We start from the raw sequence: 17,674 nt of genomic DNA on the forward strand, positions 1-17,674 counted from the left end.
GAAGGGGTTTTCTGAAAAGGAAGAACAAGATAACATCTATATTGGGATGCTACAGTATCTTACTGTACCAGAGCCAGAACACCCCTAAGAAAAAAACTAAGAGAACTGGCATCATCTTACAGGAACTACAACCCCTTGTTATATTCAGTTGTCAGCAAAACTGCTTAACCACTCAGATGAATGCATTAATAGCCGTTCACTGACTATCAGACAGACATTATCAGCCAGCAACAACAGGACTTTGATATTTTATTCATTTGATGGAACGAACAGGCTCTCTTGAAGGTGGAAAGTGGCAGGCAGTAATATTGAAGTATATACAATGTAATCAATAATAAATGGGCTCAAACAGTGGTTCTCAAATGGTGTGTTGTGACCTAAAAGAGGGTTGTAGGGACCCTTTTAGTGGGTCGCTTATTTTTGTGTGGTCGAAAAAAAAGTTTTCGGGAAAAAGTTAATCGCTTAGCATGCTGTGCTTTTATTTTGAAGCACATACGCTTTCCCATGAGGCAGGGCACACGCAGTAACCTTTTGTAGCCCTTGCTGGCATAACGGCAGTGTATCGGCAGTAAGTGCTAAGGCCAGCACTTTGAATCGAATAGAAAATACTGCAGCGACTACATTAAAATCGAGTGGTTCAAAAATTTGGATTGCAACTTAATGACTCAGGAAAATCGTGGGTCCTGAGGCTCAACTAATTGAGAACCTCTGGGCCAAAATACGCACCATGATATCGTCTTTTAGTGCATTTCTTTTTAAAACAGTAAGCTGTGGTTATTAATCTCACAAAAAAACAAGTATCTATAAAGTATATCATTAAATGTTATGACGAATAATTGTTTTATTTTGGTCTTGAAAATGTTTCTTGTGTTGACACTATCACACTGCTGGAAAACGGTGTCAGAAAACAGCGACGTTACCGCCATGCAAATAAGAAATGTAGTTAATACTGCACCCTGTCGTGAGTCTGCTGCCCAACACTGACTATATCTCACTGTGGACTCATAAGGTCACAGCCACCGTCCTATAGACGATGAGGGATTCCATTTTATGATTAGCTGCTAATGGCTGACAAGCTGCTCATTACCTTTTTGTCACCAGGTCAAAGCCAAAGTGAAGCCGAGTTCCGCTAATGAAAGCAGTTCGATCATTAAATCCAGTCAGGCACAACCTACAAGTCAAGGCACGGACATACAGATAATTAAACTGGTTCCTATTCACTCGCTAATTAAAGGAATTGATTCACATGCGGCTGGGTACAGTAACACTGAGTGCAGGTTTTTATTGTTTTCTTCCTTTGCTCATATTATTGACAACAGTAAAGCATTCGATGCAGTTGGAAAGATTTCACTGTGGCATAAACTGTTGAAAGAAGTTGCAAAAAGAAAAATATGGGAGGCAAAAATGAGTCTGTACAAAAATATCCAAACATTTTTATTAATGTACTAAATCCAAGTTGAAGTTTTATCACCCCTGTTGCAGATATTTGACCTACCTATAATGGAGAGGGCGATAAAACATCTTTGATCTGTGATTAGAAGCAAGTACTCATTTCTCGTCCGTCTGCCTGTTTTTCCTGTCAGCATTACATCCTACCAGACCTTACCAAGGAACATGCCCAGCCACCGTGCTCAACTCGTGCCCCGCTACCCAGAGGGCTACCGCACACTGCCCAGGAACAGCATGATGAGGCCCGAAAGCATATGCAGCATGGCGGGTTCTGTGTACGACCGCGCACTCCGTCCCGCTTCTACCACCAGTGTCACCACAGCAGAGAAGAGGAGGTCTATGAGGGATGACACTATGTGGCAGCTGTATGAGTGGCAGCAGAGACAGGCTTTCTCCAGGCAAAGTCTTGCTCAGCCAACAGGTACACAAACAAAACTATTTGTTTTTATTTCTATTTTCGTTCATGTTTGCCAATTAGCTTTTATTATTTTTTCACCAACAATCTGAGACTGGGTCAGAGCTGGCATCTCAGAGGACCCTGAACACTGGATGTGTGAGTCGGTTTTGATGCAAATTGGTCCCAGTGGCCAACTCTGCTATAAGAATAAAAAATAAAACCCATTGGCCTGACAAGCTTTGCCCCTCTTGACCATTTGTGTTGTGGATTTTTAAACCATGCAAGTAATCCTAGGTGCAGTTGCTTTTGGGTCAGGGGTACATGGTGTATCTTGTTCATGCACTAAACGCTGTGGAATGGATCTCCCTCATCTGATCCCAGTCAGTGGCATTACAGTTACATGGTTGTGTTTGTAAAGGAAGTATTTACATCCCTGTAGCGGCGACTCAAATCAATGTTTTCAATAACCAAGTGAAATGGAGATACCACAGAAGGTCCTTGTATCAATGGCTGTAAAAAAATATCATTACCAACACCAACCCACTGGGTACTAATTGTGCAGGAGTTTTTATCAGAGTTGTGACTCCAGTTTCATCACCATCACATAATATATCATATGCATTTGACTTTGTGATTTTCTCCTCCTGTTCTTGTGATTGCAGCCGTGGGTCATTATGGAACCCTGCCCAGCACAAAGACTATGGGCAACATCTCTGAACATGCTGTGGCGCAGTCGATCCCCAGCTCACCATCTCATGGCTCCCTGGCTCTCTACAGCACCTTCTCTGCTCCTCATCAGCAGGTTGCTCACAACCCCAGCAACTCCTTCTCTGAGGTGACCTCACCCGTGATCAGAGGGGATGGGACACTGGACCGCCGGCAGAGGACACATCTCGCCAAGGTAGAGGACATGTCCCTGGTATCACATGATGATGATGATAAATTTGTTTAGTGCATCAAACAGAAATAGTTTAGATGTGGAATGCGTAGAATAACTTTTATATATTTTTTAACTATTCTTAACCTTTCATCTAATCAGCTTTGCACATGGCATGTGTATTCTTTATGGCTCAGAAAACTGCAGTGGAAATGTCATTATTTTTATTTGACCATACTGGACTCAGACACTTAGCACTGACAATAGCTGAGAGAAAAGTTAAACAGTGTTGTGAATGGCTTGTTGGGAATTTGAACCTCAGACTGCTCACACCTGAAGTGAGAATCATACACCTAGACCAGCGAGGCAGTCTCTCAAAACAGCCATCTCGGTAAACATTGTTGGTGATCGTTCAGGTAAGAGTATGGGCTGTCATCCCTTCACATTGATGAAAGTACCTAAGTAGTTTTTCTCCTGCTTCTAATTTCTATGCTGTCCTTGAATTGTAGAGTTTAGTTGAGCCACCACTCAATTCACTAGAACTTTGACCCACAAGGACATCATATTATTGTAGAGAAAAGCTAAATACCACATGTTGAAGGGCTCGTCCGGGATTTGAACCCGGGACCTCTCGCACCCTAAGCGAGAATCATACTCCTAGACCATGTCGGTAAACAGTTTTGGTGATTGTAGTTTTTCTCCTGCCTCTAATCTCTATGCCACCTTGACACCCACGAGGGCTACCGCACTGAGAAAAAGACTGAAGCTTGTGTGACATTGACAGAAGAGGCCACGTAGTCTTTCTCCTGCTTGCAATCTCTATGATATCCTTGAATTATAGAGTTTTGTTGAGACAATCTCAATTCACTAGAACCAAGTTTGATACCCACAAGGACATCATGTTATTGTCGAGAAAGGCTAAATAGCACGTGTTGAAGGGCTCATCTGGGATTTGAACCCGGGACCTCTCGCATCTGAAGTGAGAATCATACTCCTAGACCAACGAGCCACGAAAAGCCTATTCTCCCAAAGCACCCATGTCGGTAAACAGATTTGGTGATTGTTCAAGTAAGATTCAGACAGCATGGCCTGTCACTCATTCACATTGCAAAAGAATTTATGTAGTTGTCTCCTGCTTTCAATCTCTATGCTATCCTTGAATTCTAAAAATTTGTTTAGCCAACACACAACAATATCTCAATTAAATAGAACCGAGTTTGATACCCACAAGGACATTGTATTATTGTCGAGAAAGGCTAAATACCACATGTTGAAGGGCTCGTCCAGGATTTGAATCTGGGGCCTCTTGCACCTTAATTGAGAATTATACTCCTAGACCAACAAGCTAGAAATTTCAACTTCTCTCAAAGCAACCACCTCCTACACAGTGTTGGTGATTGTTCAGGTAAGAATCAGACAGCATGGCCTGTCATTCCTTCACATTGACTCATGACATAGACTCTAGAGATAATTGGCACCACACCTTTGTGCACCCCCACCTCAGGATATAATGTAATTCAAACCTTCCCCCCCAATAATCCCTATTACTTTGGTGATAATAAAGTCACAGTTTATATTGTGCTTTAATGGTGAGTATTGCCAAGTTTTCAATGAATAAATCCACAAAATAATCTATCTTTCTGGGGTACCTTTGCAGTTAGATGAATACATCAATAAACTGCATACATAATTAAACAATTAAAATAGATATTTATTTTACTTTTAGTACAACAATGATCTGCTTCAAAGTTTTCTTTTTTAGTCCACTGTAGGCGCTGAATTTAATTACACAGAAATTAGGGAAATTAGTGTTTTGTGTTTGCTCACAAAGACAACAATAACTGGATGAAACTATGGCTAAATGTTTCCCATTGTTAGATTCTAATTTTTAATATTCATTCTCTTTTGATTGAATGAATGAATTTAGTTAAATGTCAATACAATGCATCTGCTGCGTTCGCTAAGCACAAACCATGTGCTTTACATCATTGCCAGTCATTCTCTACCCTTGCATTTCATTCATTTGTAGGTTGTTTTGCCCTCTCTAATGTAGACTGGTGTTTTAGGATTCAATTCAATTCATTTCATTTTTATTTGTATGGTGCCAAATCATAATATACATCATCTCAAGGCACTTTACATAGAAGATAAAGATCTTAAAATCATATTGATATAGAGAAACCCAACTGTTCCCACAATGAGCGGCTCTTTGGAGAGTGTGGAGTGAAAAAATCTCTCATTAAAGAAAGCAAAGAAAAAGGGGAGGAGAGGAGAGATGGGTGGACAAGAGGGGAGAGAAGAGCGAGAGATAGTGGGGAGGGGGAGGAGGGGGGAGGGAGAGGCGAGAGAGACCGGGAACACTTGAGTTGGAGTTTGACTCAGATAAAGTGCATACATGCTCATTCACATAAACTTCACATTGATTATTTTGGGAGATTCTTTGGTGGCGTACTAATGAGCTTTAATGTGGAGGGCTGGCTGAGGTGTTTGGAAATATTAAAGATTATCCCCAGATTATTTGCCAGGGATGTAATAGTGTGCGTGCATGTGTGTGAGATGGGACTCAAATGCAGAGAATTCACATCTTTACTCCCACTCCAAGAAGTCGTAGACCAAGATTCAGTCCAGTGAAGACAAGGAGCAGGCAACGATACAAAAGCCAGGGTAACAAGCAAAAGTCATACACAGGGAGGCAACAATACAAAGAACAAGAGAGAGCGTGCACATGGGGAGTAACAATGGCCTCAATAGACTGATCACACGGTATAAAGGGTTTACTGGCAACACAGGGGCAGTAAATGGGCATTTATCAGGTGAAAATTGGGAATGATTCAGGAAGTGGTGTCATAATGGTATCACAATAAACAGGGTATATAAGAACAGAAGAAAAAAGAAACTGTAAACAGCTCAAATCATTTAGACTTTAGTTAGCTAAAAGAAAATAGTGAAAGATCCAGGCAAAAGTGATGGAAAGACTAATTCTACTGCCAAGATTTCCAAGTATGCAAACTTAACCAAACCAATGTTTAACCTATATCAATAATAGTTGAATAATACCCTGTATATCATCAATTTAAATGAGCATGTTTTTCCATATAACACTTATGGGCGTTCATCGTGAGCTGTGAGGAATCGCTGAAATTCACCTTCAGTCTGATTCATTGCATTCTCCTCCCTCTCCCACAGTGCGGGTACCCAGCTGACCGGCGATCGATTGCAGCCGGCGTCCCTCCTCAGACCATCACCCCACAGTCGCTGCAAGGCAAGACGGTGAGTCTCCTCCCACGCACTCCACTGACGTCACCTACTGATCCCCTGCTTACAGTGAACGCTGACAAAGAGGGAATACAATTTTGAGAACATTACCCCGATCAAAAAACAACCTCTGATGTCCATCACTCACAAACCTATTTTCAACATGGAATTTTGCAGTTCACTGCTTGCCACAGTGTCTGCATTCTGTTTTTTCACTCTGTTCCAAGCAATGACACACTGTGTGTGTGCTTGAGTGTGTGCGTGTAGATGACATATTATGGCCACTGTCATTTTTTATTAAATGTATGGAGGTGGGTCAATATGCAAAATCAAAAATATCAAATAAGTTTACAGTCACAAATGTATGAAGTCCTGTGAATCAGAAACTACAACACAACAGACAGATGCAAGGATGTCTTTGTTTACTCCAGGAAATTTCAAATGGAATTTGTCATATTGTCTGAAGTAACTTTTATTCCCTTGAACTTTAGAATCACCTTTTTTATTTTTATTTTTATCAAAAATGTTTAATGTCCGGACGTCCATTTGCCCATTGTACTGTGAACGCTACACTGCAAGATGAACAGCGAACACCCTCTAATGTGAGGCTGTTAACTGAAATGTCTTTTGTTGCTGTTCAAAATAAACCAGGTAGTCATCGGCATATAATGATAATCTGGATGGACATGTATTTAAGGATTTATAATTGTCTTTATTAAAAAGTCCTGGCAGATCCGTGTTCTGAAAAATGTTTCACGACAGTTAGTCAGGTCTCCTCTCTCCTCTATGTGTTGCCCTGTGCAGCCCGAGGAGTTAACACTACTGCTGATCAAGCTCCGCCGGCAGCAGGCGGAGCTCAACAGCCTGCGGGAGCACACAGTAACTCAGCTTATGGCCCTTGGTATGGAGGGGCCCAACGCCAAGGTCAGCACTGAGTGTCTACATACATGTGTGCATGTACGCTTTTGTGCTTTCCCAACCAAAATTCCACTTTTTGTGTTGTGTGTCTGCAAAGGGAGGTTCCTTGTGTTAGACTGGCTATTTACTCCAAATCAAATTGAAATTGGTGTGTTTTGAAAGGTTCTGTGCAAAACAGAATAATTGGTATTACACAATAGGGCTGGGCAATGAACTTATCTGATGATCATACTATATATTATTATAATTATTGAGATTATGTTCACATTTTTAACTCTAGACCATGAGGAAAAGTTCATTAAACACTTAATATAATACAAAGAATCTATAAGTCATATTTCCCCCAAAAATATTACTATATGTCAATTCGTTTTTTAAATTTTATCTCCAAAAGCTTGATCTTAAATTCATACTACTATAAATCTGTCATTAGTGTTGACACTGACAGGTAAGTAGGTCACAGGCCAATGTATAGGTATTCTAGCCGTTAGTTAAATTAAGTACTGTGACAAAATAACACTGGCTAAAGTAGCATTTGAGATATGAGAGATATGGCAGGAAGTATTTGTGTAGATGCTGTGAACGTAGCTCACACTGATGCTCACAGCCAGCATAATGTACTGCAGTACAAAAACCATAAATAACAAAGGAAGAAAAAAAGTACTATAGGAAATTACAATAGTATTACCATAAATTGTGGCATTCAACTAGAAAGAAATGTGCTGGTTAGGATAAAAAATATGAACTTCTTCCTAAATTCTCTTCAACAGTTTGACGGCAGTTTGCCCAATTATTCAATTAAGATGATATTTCAGAGAAGAAGCATAAAAACAAACACTCTTATTAAAACAAAAAAACATGACGTCATGATTGGCAAATCCTAAATAACTACCTCAACAAACCTAAGCTCCAAAACCATGTGAACCTCATGTGAACACATCAAATTCAATTACATTTTGTAGTAGTGGTGGCACTAGTGTGTGTGCAGACTTGATGGGGGTGTCAGTTTCATGTTGGGGATTGGTGCCTTGATCCATGGACCCTCTTTGGTTCTTACATTTGCCCTTTTGCATGTTGGCTTGAGGTTTCTGTGCAGTTCCTATCCAGGACTTTATGGATGCATCAGAGCTGATGCATTAAACATTTGATGCTTTCCTTTCTTACCTTGATGTGCCACATAAGTTCTTGTTTGAACCCATTGAACCCAGTGTGCTGCCTTTTACTATGTTCTGTTATATGTTAACTTAATCAGTTTGACTGGAAGACTCTGGGTTATTTTATCATGCATGTACAGTAAGCATGCTTGAAGCTTTATAAATGTCATAATTCAAATTGCGGAATAGTTATGCTAACTGGCAGCAGCTTATCTGTATGCATGTCTTAAGAGCTGGGCCGATACAGTATTGGTTTAGATTTTGGATATGATAATGTTGTTTTTCCTGGTCAGTAAGGTTTCATCAGTTGATTATTTTATCTTTATTTCTTTTATGTTCCCTAATTCTTACACTGTTTCAGTGAGGTAAAATGATCAATGATGCTTTATAACAACTTTTAAATCATAACGGCTTAACTACTGGGCGATTCTTGACCGTACAAATATGAATGTATCACCCAACCCTACGTGTACAGCACATATCACAAACACAACACATCAGTAGGAGCACAAGGTGGGTTTTTATCCAATTTGTGAAATTCTGCAAAATAACAAATAGTAGACGATGCATGTTACCATGATGCATATATTGAGGATTGGTAAGTCAAGATGAACAAAGGGGTGGGAATCCACATGCAGAAGAAGAGGGTGCAGCAAACATTTAAAAGAGCAATCAAACCTCAAATGATGAAACACAAAGTAGAAAGCAGATTTCTGTTTGTTTCATGTGATTGAGGAACTTCACAGTCTCATTGCACACAGATCTGATGTTTTGGTCCACTGGACACTTGTTTGGTTCACATGCGTCTAACTCGGTCTGTTTCCATTTTGCATCTTGCTTTTCTTGATTCCACAACTTTTCCACCTCAGCCCTGTGTAAAAAACGTTTTTTTTTTTTTGCAATATTTCTGCTGTTATCTTTATAAATGTCAGGTAAGGTTAATGAGACAACTTAGTTCAACCTTATAACTACACAGGCTGATTATGCCAAAACCCATCTTATGCTCCAGGACTTTTTATTGACCATTTAGTGGCAGCTAGTATTAGTCTTCATAGACTGTCTACAATATCATCATGGCAGCTATGGTGCGGTTATGGATAGGGAAAGGCTTTCGTTATGACAAATTAACTATGATTCAGGCAACTAAATCACTTTCCTCAAGTTGTCAAAAAAGATTAAATATTAAATATGCAGCTCTGCATCTCAATTAATCTCCTATCACATCCTCCTCTTCCTCTTTTTCATGATGTGCCTTTGACCCCCTCCTCATTTTCCTTCCCTCTCTCTGTCATCTCCCTCCCTCTCTCGGCTGCTTCTGTCCACATCTACCAAACAACATGGCCTCACCTTTCCTGCTTCCTCTCCTCCTTGCTCGGCTGCTACTGCAGACTGATGTTCTTTCTCATCACCTCCAGAGGAACCTTATTTACCTGGACAGCCAGGTGAGAACGTCTCAGCCCAAAACATGGATTCATGTCCGTCTCTGGCTACTTCTCTTCCTGTCTTTATTTCATTTTACTTATCTTTGCCCTTTCACCACCTCACATATCTTTAGGTTACCACAAGTAAGACATGCGGAGTGTAATTAGCTTGTTAGAGCATGCAGTAGATAATTCCCAGTTAAGGTGCACAGACATATTAACTAATGAACCCAAGTGCTGTCTGGATGCTATAAATACACACAGCTTGAAGCTTTATTTGTATGCCCCCAAGAGCAACAGCACTTAACCTTTCTGATCACTTGCCTTGCACACTCTAGAACAGAACAGCTTCAACAGCAAACTTAGCGAAGTGCAGGGAGGTAAATGGGAAGTTTTAGTTTCCATGGAGCCTTTATATGGAGTTAAGATAAAAGAAAATAAGAGCAGGAATTTAATTTGCAATGTGTTAAATGTGTCTGTGGTTTATTTGCCTCACCTGTTTCTGTCATTAATGTAAAAAATAATATGGATGTTCCCGCTGCGATCTCATTAAGACTGTCTTGCAGAAAGCTCAGCGTTCCAGGCTAATTGGAAGGAAAACGTGAGCAGTTGACAGTTCACAGAGGCATCGCCCGATCATGGCATGCATTTAAATGTGCTGTTTATTTTTGGCCTGTAGGTTGGATTTTTTTTTTTGCCTTCCCACAGTTCTTGCATTATTGAATATGACTGCTTGGCTCTGAAAAGGTCATGTGCTCTGGGGAGAGAACAGCCTTGGACAGGATATGTAGGAGTGAGAAACTCCTCTGTCATTTATGTTGTTTCCTGTAAATTTAACCTAACATAGCAATATATACGTAAATGTATGTTAAACCTTTTTGTGATAGGAGTTGTTTCTCCCTCAGTAGACAGTGGTCAGTAGGTCTTTCATGTAAAACCATGTCTGTATGCTTAATCACTCACCTTGCAGGGATTTAATTATTATTACTGGTCTAATTTTTGTAGCTCTGGCCGTCGGTTCACTCTGTTATACTAACAGATTGATTATCTCTCTGTACAAATAAGGAAGGTACAGTAGGTCAAGGTTGAACCAGAAGCAGATCTCTACACTCTAAACAGTTTGGATAGGTTCACTCTCATTGACTTAATCTGTTTACGTGTATGTATGATTTGGTATGATAAGAGATGAGTGTCTTGACCTTTTTTTTATTTATGCTTCGCTGAATTACTTCAGTGTATACGTGTCATTACAGATGGTGCCAAAATATAACTCGAGTAACAATAATTAACTATATTTCCCCTAGACTGGATTGATACACGCTAATGATCAGTGAACATCTCTTATAATTTTGTAAAACACTGCCTAGTAATGCAGTTAAAGGTGGTGTTTTATTTGAAATGCGAACATTCACACCCATTCTATTGAAAAGTTACTTTAAAATAACAAAGGTAGACTTTTAATAACAAGTCTCAGATGTTCAGACTCTGTGGACTAATTCAATCCAATGGACATTTGGAAAAGTAGGGACCTGAGGGAGCTGAGGACAGTTCTGAGGCAAAAAAAAAAAAAGCAGTACCCTACTGGACACATTCAGACCAAAGATAATTGTGTTTTGCTCATTCATCATGTACAATTTAAACCAATGTCAAATCTCTGAAATCTTCAACACTGAAGGTATTTGTGAGAGGTTGATCGTATTCGAGACAGCAGAACACAGACGTGTTATTACACCACTGTATGTCCTGTTTCTCCATGGTGCTCCACTAGACGAAGGAGAATGAGCCTCTAATCTTCATGATTCATACTATGATCGAGAACTCGGCACCGAGGCCACAACTCTACCAGCAAGTAAGGTGATCGGCCGGCTCTGGCTTGAGACAGTTTCAACAGTCCACTTGTGTTTGGACAAATCGTATATTATCCTGTTGTTGGGTCGAAAGCTCAATGCAATCATGCAGTTTTTACATTAATCTTTTTTTTTGGCTAATCCACAAAAACAATTCAGTGGACTTTGATTGAAGAGGTCATTGTAATGTACATCATGTAAACTTACATCACAGCTATCGTTAAACTCGATGTTGTTGGGATTTGATTTCCCAAAAATTGAAATTTCTGTTAATACCAAACCACTATTTAATTTTAAGTTGACTGATTTGAAACTGACTCAAGCCAGACCTTTGCCCTTGTGGTCCAGTGGTTGTGTATCCACGTCCCCCCTTCACCATCAACCTCTTGTTTTACCACTTTGGATGCAGTCAGTCCCTCCATCAGCCAGTCGTTTCTCAGTGAGCCTTCCCAGAAGTCATTACACCATATATATATATAAAGTGTATATAAAGTTGTGTTTAGTTCTAGCACATCTCATTTCATTACTTTCTGTTTGATGCTGTTACAACAGACCTGAAGCGAGCATGGCTTATGTAATTCTACATAGTTATGGAATTCTCCTCTCTCCATCTGTCTTCATTGTTGGGTAACACTTTGGAAATACTTACACTGCTTAGATGTGTTTGTCTTCAAGTGCATTTTTCCACATATTTGTATTTTATGTGGCTCTGCATAAAATAATGCTCTGTTTTTGTAGTACATGAGTTGTTATTAAAGGGATAGTTCTATGTTTCACTTTCGTTTTGAGAGCGGAACAAGCAGATTGATATATAGAATGCAGATGGATCAGGATGTGGTTAACCTAGATTTATGGAAAAGATTTGAAGCAGGGGGAGCTATCCAAAGTTTAAAATGATGCCTGCTAAAACATCTGGGGCTCACTAATTTGCATGTTGTATCGAATTTGTTTCATTTGTACCTAAATAGATACAGAAAAACAATTGCTTGTGTGTTGGAGTGAGTTACACTTTGGAACTATTCATAAATCCATTTTCTTACACTCACCCGGAGTTGACAGCAGGGTGTTCCAGACGTCCCTCTCCCCAGCAATGTTTTCCAACTCCTCCTGCGGGACCCGAAGGCGTTCTCAGGCCAGATGGGATATCTAATCCCACCAGCGACGTCTGTGTCTACCTTGAGGTTTTTCTACCAGATGGATGAGCCCTGGGAAACCTCCAAAGGAAGGCACCCAAGAGGATCCTAATCAGATGCCCAAACCCCCTCAAGTCCTTTTAACGCAAAGCAGCAGCCGCTCTTCTCCAAGTTAATTTTGGCTACTTATATCCGTCATGTCATTCTTTCTCTCACAACCTAAAGTCGATGACCATAGATGGTTGTTTGAAGATTTATTGACTGGTAAATCAAATGCTTTGCCTTCTGGCTCTACTCCGTCCTCACTTCAAGGTTCTGGTACGACATCTGTGTTACTGCTGACGCTGCACAAATCCGCCTGTCCTTTTCATACTCCACTTTCCGGTCAAGGCCCAAAGAAACTTCTTCACTCTGGGCAGCACATCACTGCCAGTCCAGGAAGAGAAATCTAGCATTTTCCGACAGAGAACCATCTCATCGGGGCCACTTCGTACTCGGTGTACAGATTAAACAAACGATACAACATGTTAAAGGTCAAGTCTGTGGGAGACAAACAGAGCTGACAGGAGCACAGAGACTAAATACACAAGAGGGGACAGTTGGACACAGGTGAAAGAAAGGTGGGCGGGGCAGGAAGTAGAACATTCAACAGACACACAAGGTCTGATAAATCAAAATAAAGCTGTGAATTATGAAAGCACTCCATAAAGGTGACAGTAAATTCTTTCTGGGTCTCCAGGGAGCCATTCTAATGAAACCTTGCAGGACCCTGGTTGGATTTATCTCTTGGTTGTTATTGTCTCATAAATGGACACATTTACACACAGGTGGACCAGGTTTGGTTGTGATATCACAACTCCAGCTTGCAAGTAACTCACTGAACTTAACTTTCAGCAAGCACTGAAAATGACTCCCCCCTCTAATAGCTAAATTCTGAAGATAATGTTGATGAAGGTACCCCACGTCACAGGGAGATTTTGATTCATATACAGAGAATGGTTGTGTGGGGCTTAGTTTCACTTGTATTAGTGTTCATCTGTGCTCGCTGGCTCCATCCCTCTCTGACTTTATCTTCATTAGGATATTCAGCTCCTGCGTCCCTGGTAACACCTGGGTAAACAGCTTCAAGGGAAATTAAACAGGATTTGTGAATATGCACAGAGCGCTCATCCCTTCATCCCCTCGCTCACCACCTCTGGAATGAGCAGCAGGAGGCAAATTATGAAGAGTTTCTTTACTCACTCTGCAGCATTTGTGGAAAAAATGACTTGTAATCCAACGAAGCTGTATTTATATCGCACATTTAATTGAATTCTTACACTTCCATAAAGAAAGCACATTAGTCATCCTATGGTTAACACAGAGACAACATTACGTTTTGGAAAAAAAAAAAAAAAAAGTCAGGTCATTCTTTTCCCCCAAATTGCATGAAACAGCATTCTGAGTAGAGAACTCTTCATGGCTGGGGCTCTCTGCTCTCCATCCTTACAGACGTGTTGTTGTCGCCCCTTGCTGCCTGTCTCTGACCCTGCTGCCTCGTTTCAGGTCAGCCCGGACGACTTTAAGGACAGCTCCTTCAGCCAGCGCACAGAGGAGGCTGACGTGGACGTAAGACAAGCACAGCCCTCAGTCATAAACTTTTAAACTTCACATACAGCTGAGTTCACGTGTTTGTGTTTGTGTGTGTGCGTTAGACCAAGCTGAGCAGACTGTGTGAGCAGGACAAGGCGGTGAGGATGCAGGAGGAGAAAATGCAGCAGTTGCACAGAGAGAAGGTACAGCCGTCTGCATGTGTGTATCAGTGCTTTTTGTCCTGAGCAGCTTCATATTTGCAATAAGTACCCATAAAAGAAATGATTACATATTAATGTGAATATGTGTCAGGTACTGGTTAGTCTTCAGCAAAAGAAGAAATTGTCATCTGAAGTCATGGATATTATGTGTGTGTGTGTGTGTGTGCATGTGCAGCACACTCTGGAGACGGCCCTGCTGTCAGCCAGTCAGGAGCTGAGTGAACAGAGCGGCTCCAGTGCTGCAGCCACACAGAGCCTGGTCCAGCAGAGAGACGTGCTGCAGGGCGGCCTCCTGAGCACCTGCAGAGAGCTGTCCAGAGTCAGCACTGTGAGCACAACTCAATACACACTCACATACACATGCATGCACTATTGCAGGACAAGAGGAACAGGTCCTGTAATTAGGTTGAACTAACAAACAATGCTTCTCAGAGGGGTGCTTCGAGTAAAGACATATATATTTGGGATCTATAAAAATGTGACGTGTTTAGGGGACTGATATTTATGAATGTGTGTTGTTTTGTTGGGGTTCCAAATAAAATCTGGAGCCGGTGAATTTAAATGTGGTTTCATAAGGGGATACTTGGGTCTTGGCAGAGTTACACACTCTAGTGAGTGACACTCTAGTTTAGTTTTCTCTGGTTTCATAGAGCTTCACACACTTTCTTTTCTCCGCAAGGTCTTTTAAAAGGCCACTTCACTCAAATGATTTAAATAAATTGAATAAAATCTAAATTAAATCTAGTTGTATCTGTAATGTAAGAAGTTTGATTCAATTTGAGATACCAGCCTCTTTCACCAATTCAATGGAGGTGAATGTAATTAGGTTTGTTATACAAGATTTTTTTTAAAAAAGACTGTTAGTAAGATCTTAAGGGTCAGAATCAAGGAGAATCCTCTGATCTGTGTTTCGAGGGAAAGAGGCTGAAATGTTCTGCTCCAAGGAAAAAAGATCTTTGGTTTGTTGAGCTTCAGGAAAACATTTCTCTTTGACATATTTAACTAGTGATTTAATCTATTTTTCCAAAGTAGGCTTGTGACAGAAATAATGCTGAGTGTCCCACTCCATGCACTCTATAGAACAATGTGTTAAAAACTTCTAGATATACACACAATACATCCAAATTGTTAGAAATAGTGTAATACTCTTCTTTGAGAAGTAGAAATTTAGGCATATACACACATACATCTACACGCATACACACCCTTGTGACCCTGTTATTGGCTGGTGTGCTGGTTTCAGGAGTTGGAACGCTCCTGGAGGGATTATGACAGGCTGGAGGCAGACGTCACTCAGGCTAAGTCCAACCTGCTCGAGCAGCTGGAAGCCCTGGGCAGCCCACAGGTAATAGACAAACACGCCCACACACACACACTTTCTAGAGCGAAGAAGATTTTAACAGTGTGTGTGTGTGTGTGTGTGTGTGTGTGTGTGTGTGTGTGTGTGTGTGTGTGTGTGTGTGTGTGTGTGTGTGTGTGTGTGTGTCCTCAGACAGAGCCTCCAAGCCAGCGGCACATCCAGATTCAGAAGGAGCTGTGGAGGATCCAGGACGTGATGGAGGCTCTGGCCAAAAACAAACCACAGCGGTGCACAGACAACAGTGAGTCTGGAATTACACGTAAATAAGTTCATTTCTGATGTTCGGGTCCAGGGGTGGACAAAATGGCTGTGGCAGGAGTCATGGTGTGACTGCGATGTCGTCTCTCTACCCTTAAAGGTTCAGTGTGTAGAATTTAGTGACATCTAGTGGTGAAGTTGCATGTGCAGTTGTCATAAAAACTCAAAAGTGTTTAGTTTGTTGAGTCTGGACTACTGTAAAAAAAAATGTCGGCCTCCATAGAGAGGACCTGCTCCAGATGTAAATATAAAGTATTTAAATATAAAGCGCCCATTTTAGGGTAAAGACAATAACAATTCATACAATTTAGATGAAACACACTTGTGTAAACATCACTAGATTTATTTTATATTAAATTCACCTTTGTGTCACTTTAATTTGGATTTCAAATTCTATTTATTAATTCTATTCTATTCAAGGAAACTGGACTACAAATGCTGTTTCAGGTGTCTTAAAAACGTACAATGCTTAAGTTCCTTTTCCTCTTTTCTCCATTCGCCTCGTGTTCAGCAGATTTTCCTGGCTCTAAACCTCTCTCCAGTGTCCAGAAGAATGAAGTAAGGCACCGTCCCAGCCCACACAGCACAGTCTACCGTCCACATTAGGCCACACTCACTTTCAGCCGATTCACATTTGGTTTAGCGCCTGGCTCTAATAATATGCATCTTAAAACTCATTTTTGAAGGAAGAGTAATTTTGTGCTTTTGATTTGATGGGATTATCATGAAGCTCGTGACCACAGGATTCACAAGGAACACATGTTCTCAGCACTGATCTGTAGTTCTTACCAAATAACTTTCAAGTGTTTCAATTGATTTCCTTCATACTGGTTTCATTTAAATTCAGTGTACTATAAAAATCCACTTGCTGACTCTTGAACCTTGCTTGAGGGAGCTAATTCATTACAATTACCCTTTTCAGTCATGCAGTTGTGAGCCAGCAATGATTCGAATAACCACTGTTGTTGCGTTCATGATTTCTCCATCATTCAATCTGTCTAGGGTGACCTGTTTTTCAAGAAAAAACTTTTGTCTTGGGTTTGATTTTTGAAAAATGTATGTCCTTGCTGTGTTCTATGGAAGCCAACGCTCAGGCCCTGTAAAGGTTGAACCCAAATTGAGTTTTTGCATTTCATTATTCACATATATTTGACTTGATTCTGGCTGATCTGTTTTTAGGGGTCCATGGAACTGCTGGAGCACTATTTTTTTGTTCTTGTTATTCTGGCTTATCGACTGCTCTGAACTTCTACTGGTGTTGAAACAAGCAATTTTGAAACTTTAAGACATCTTCGCCCTGAGTCCAAATTCTTTCATAAGTGTATTCTTTCAATCTTTCTCTGTATCTCTGCTCCAGTGGCTCTAAAAATATATCTGCCATTTACAAAAAATAAATTAGGTTGAGCAACACTAACCGTCATCCAATTCTCTTAAAATGTTGGATACGTCATCTACAGATAATGTTGACACAAAGTTTTGAAGGGAATTTAGATATGTCAGTTTGATTTTAAATGATACGTTACAGCTGTCCACGCACAAAAATAAGAAATAAGTTCCCCTCAACTATACAGGACGCTTTAGCATCCCTTAGCTCATTGTTTTGGTTTTATGGCTCTCACCACTTGTCACAGAAGATGTCTCCAGCAGGCTAGGGATGTGGTTTCAGTATAAGATACCTGCTCAGCACCATCTAACAGACAGAGACATTGTATTTCTCAGGAGTTGGTGCAGACCAAAACACCCACGTGTTCTTGAATTCCCTGGAGTGAGATTGTTAAAAGTAGATCCTGCTTGCTGGTATAATCCTCTACT

At 40.6% G+C, this 17,674-nt stretch overlaps 1 protein-coding gene across 25 annotated transcripts in view; it reads left to right on the forward strand.

Moving 5' to 3' along the window:
- LOC109637526 (pleckstrin homology domain-containing family A member 5-like) overlaps positions 1 to 17,674 on the forward strand; it is a 180,372-nt gene that overhangs the window by 151,865 nt on the left and 10,833 nt on the right. For 11 of the 25 annotated variants that reach the window (XM_069519700.1, XM_069519710.1, XM_069519703.1 and 8 more), the window contains 12 exons: positions 1,584 to 1,870; positions 2,509 to 2,747; positions 5,910 to 5,993; positions 6,783 to 6,902; positions 9,439 to 9,492; positions 11,240 to 11,320; positions 13,997 to 14,059; positions 14,146 to 14,226; positions 14,420 to 14,572; positions 15,488 to 15,589; positions 15,737 to 15,845; positions 16,374 to 16,420. In XM_069519700.1, coding sequence (XP_069375801.1) covers positions 1,584 to 1,870; positions 2,509 to 2,747; positions 5,910 to 5,993; positions 6,783 to 6,902; positions 9,439 to 9,492; positions 11,240 to 11,320; positions 13,997 to 14,059; positions 14,146 to 14,226; positions 14,420 to 14,572; positions 15,488 to 15,589; positions 15,737 to 15,845; positions 16,374 to 16,420 — 1,420 coding nt within the window. Of the gene's footprint in view, positions 1 to 1,583; positions 1,871 to 2,508; positions 2,748 to 5,909; positions 5,994 to 6,782; positions 6,903 to 9,438; positions 9,493 to 11,239; positions 11,326 to 13,996; positions 14,060 to 14,145; positions 14,227 to 14,419; positions 14,573 to 15,487; positions 15,590 to 15,736; positions 15,846 to 16,373; positions 16,421 to 17,674 lie in introns of all 25 variants that reach the window. The other 14 variants (XM_069519716.1, XM_069519721.1, XM_069519722.1 and 11 more) reach the window with 9 other exon arrangements.

This window comes from Paralichthys olivaceus, chromosome 23 (genome assembly GCF_024713975.1).
Source record: "Paralichthys olivaceus isolate ysfri-2021 chromosome 23, ASM2471397v2, whole genome shotgun sequence".
NCBI lineage: Eukaryota > Metazoa > Chordata > Actinopteri > Pleuronectiformes > Paralichthyidae > Paralichthys > Paralichthys olivaceus.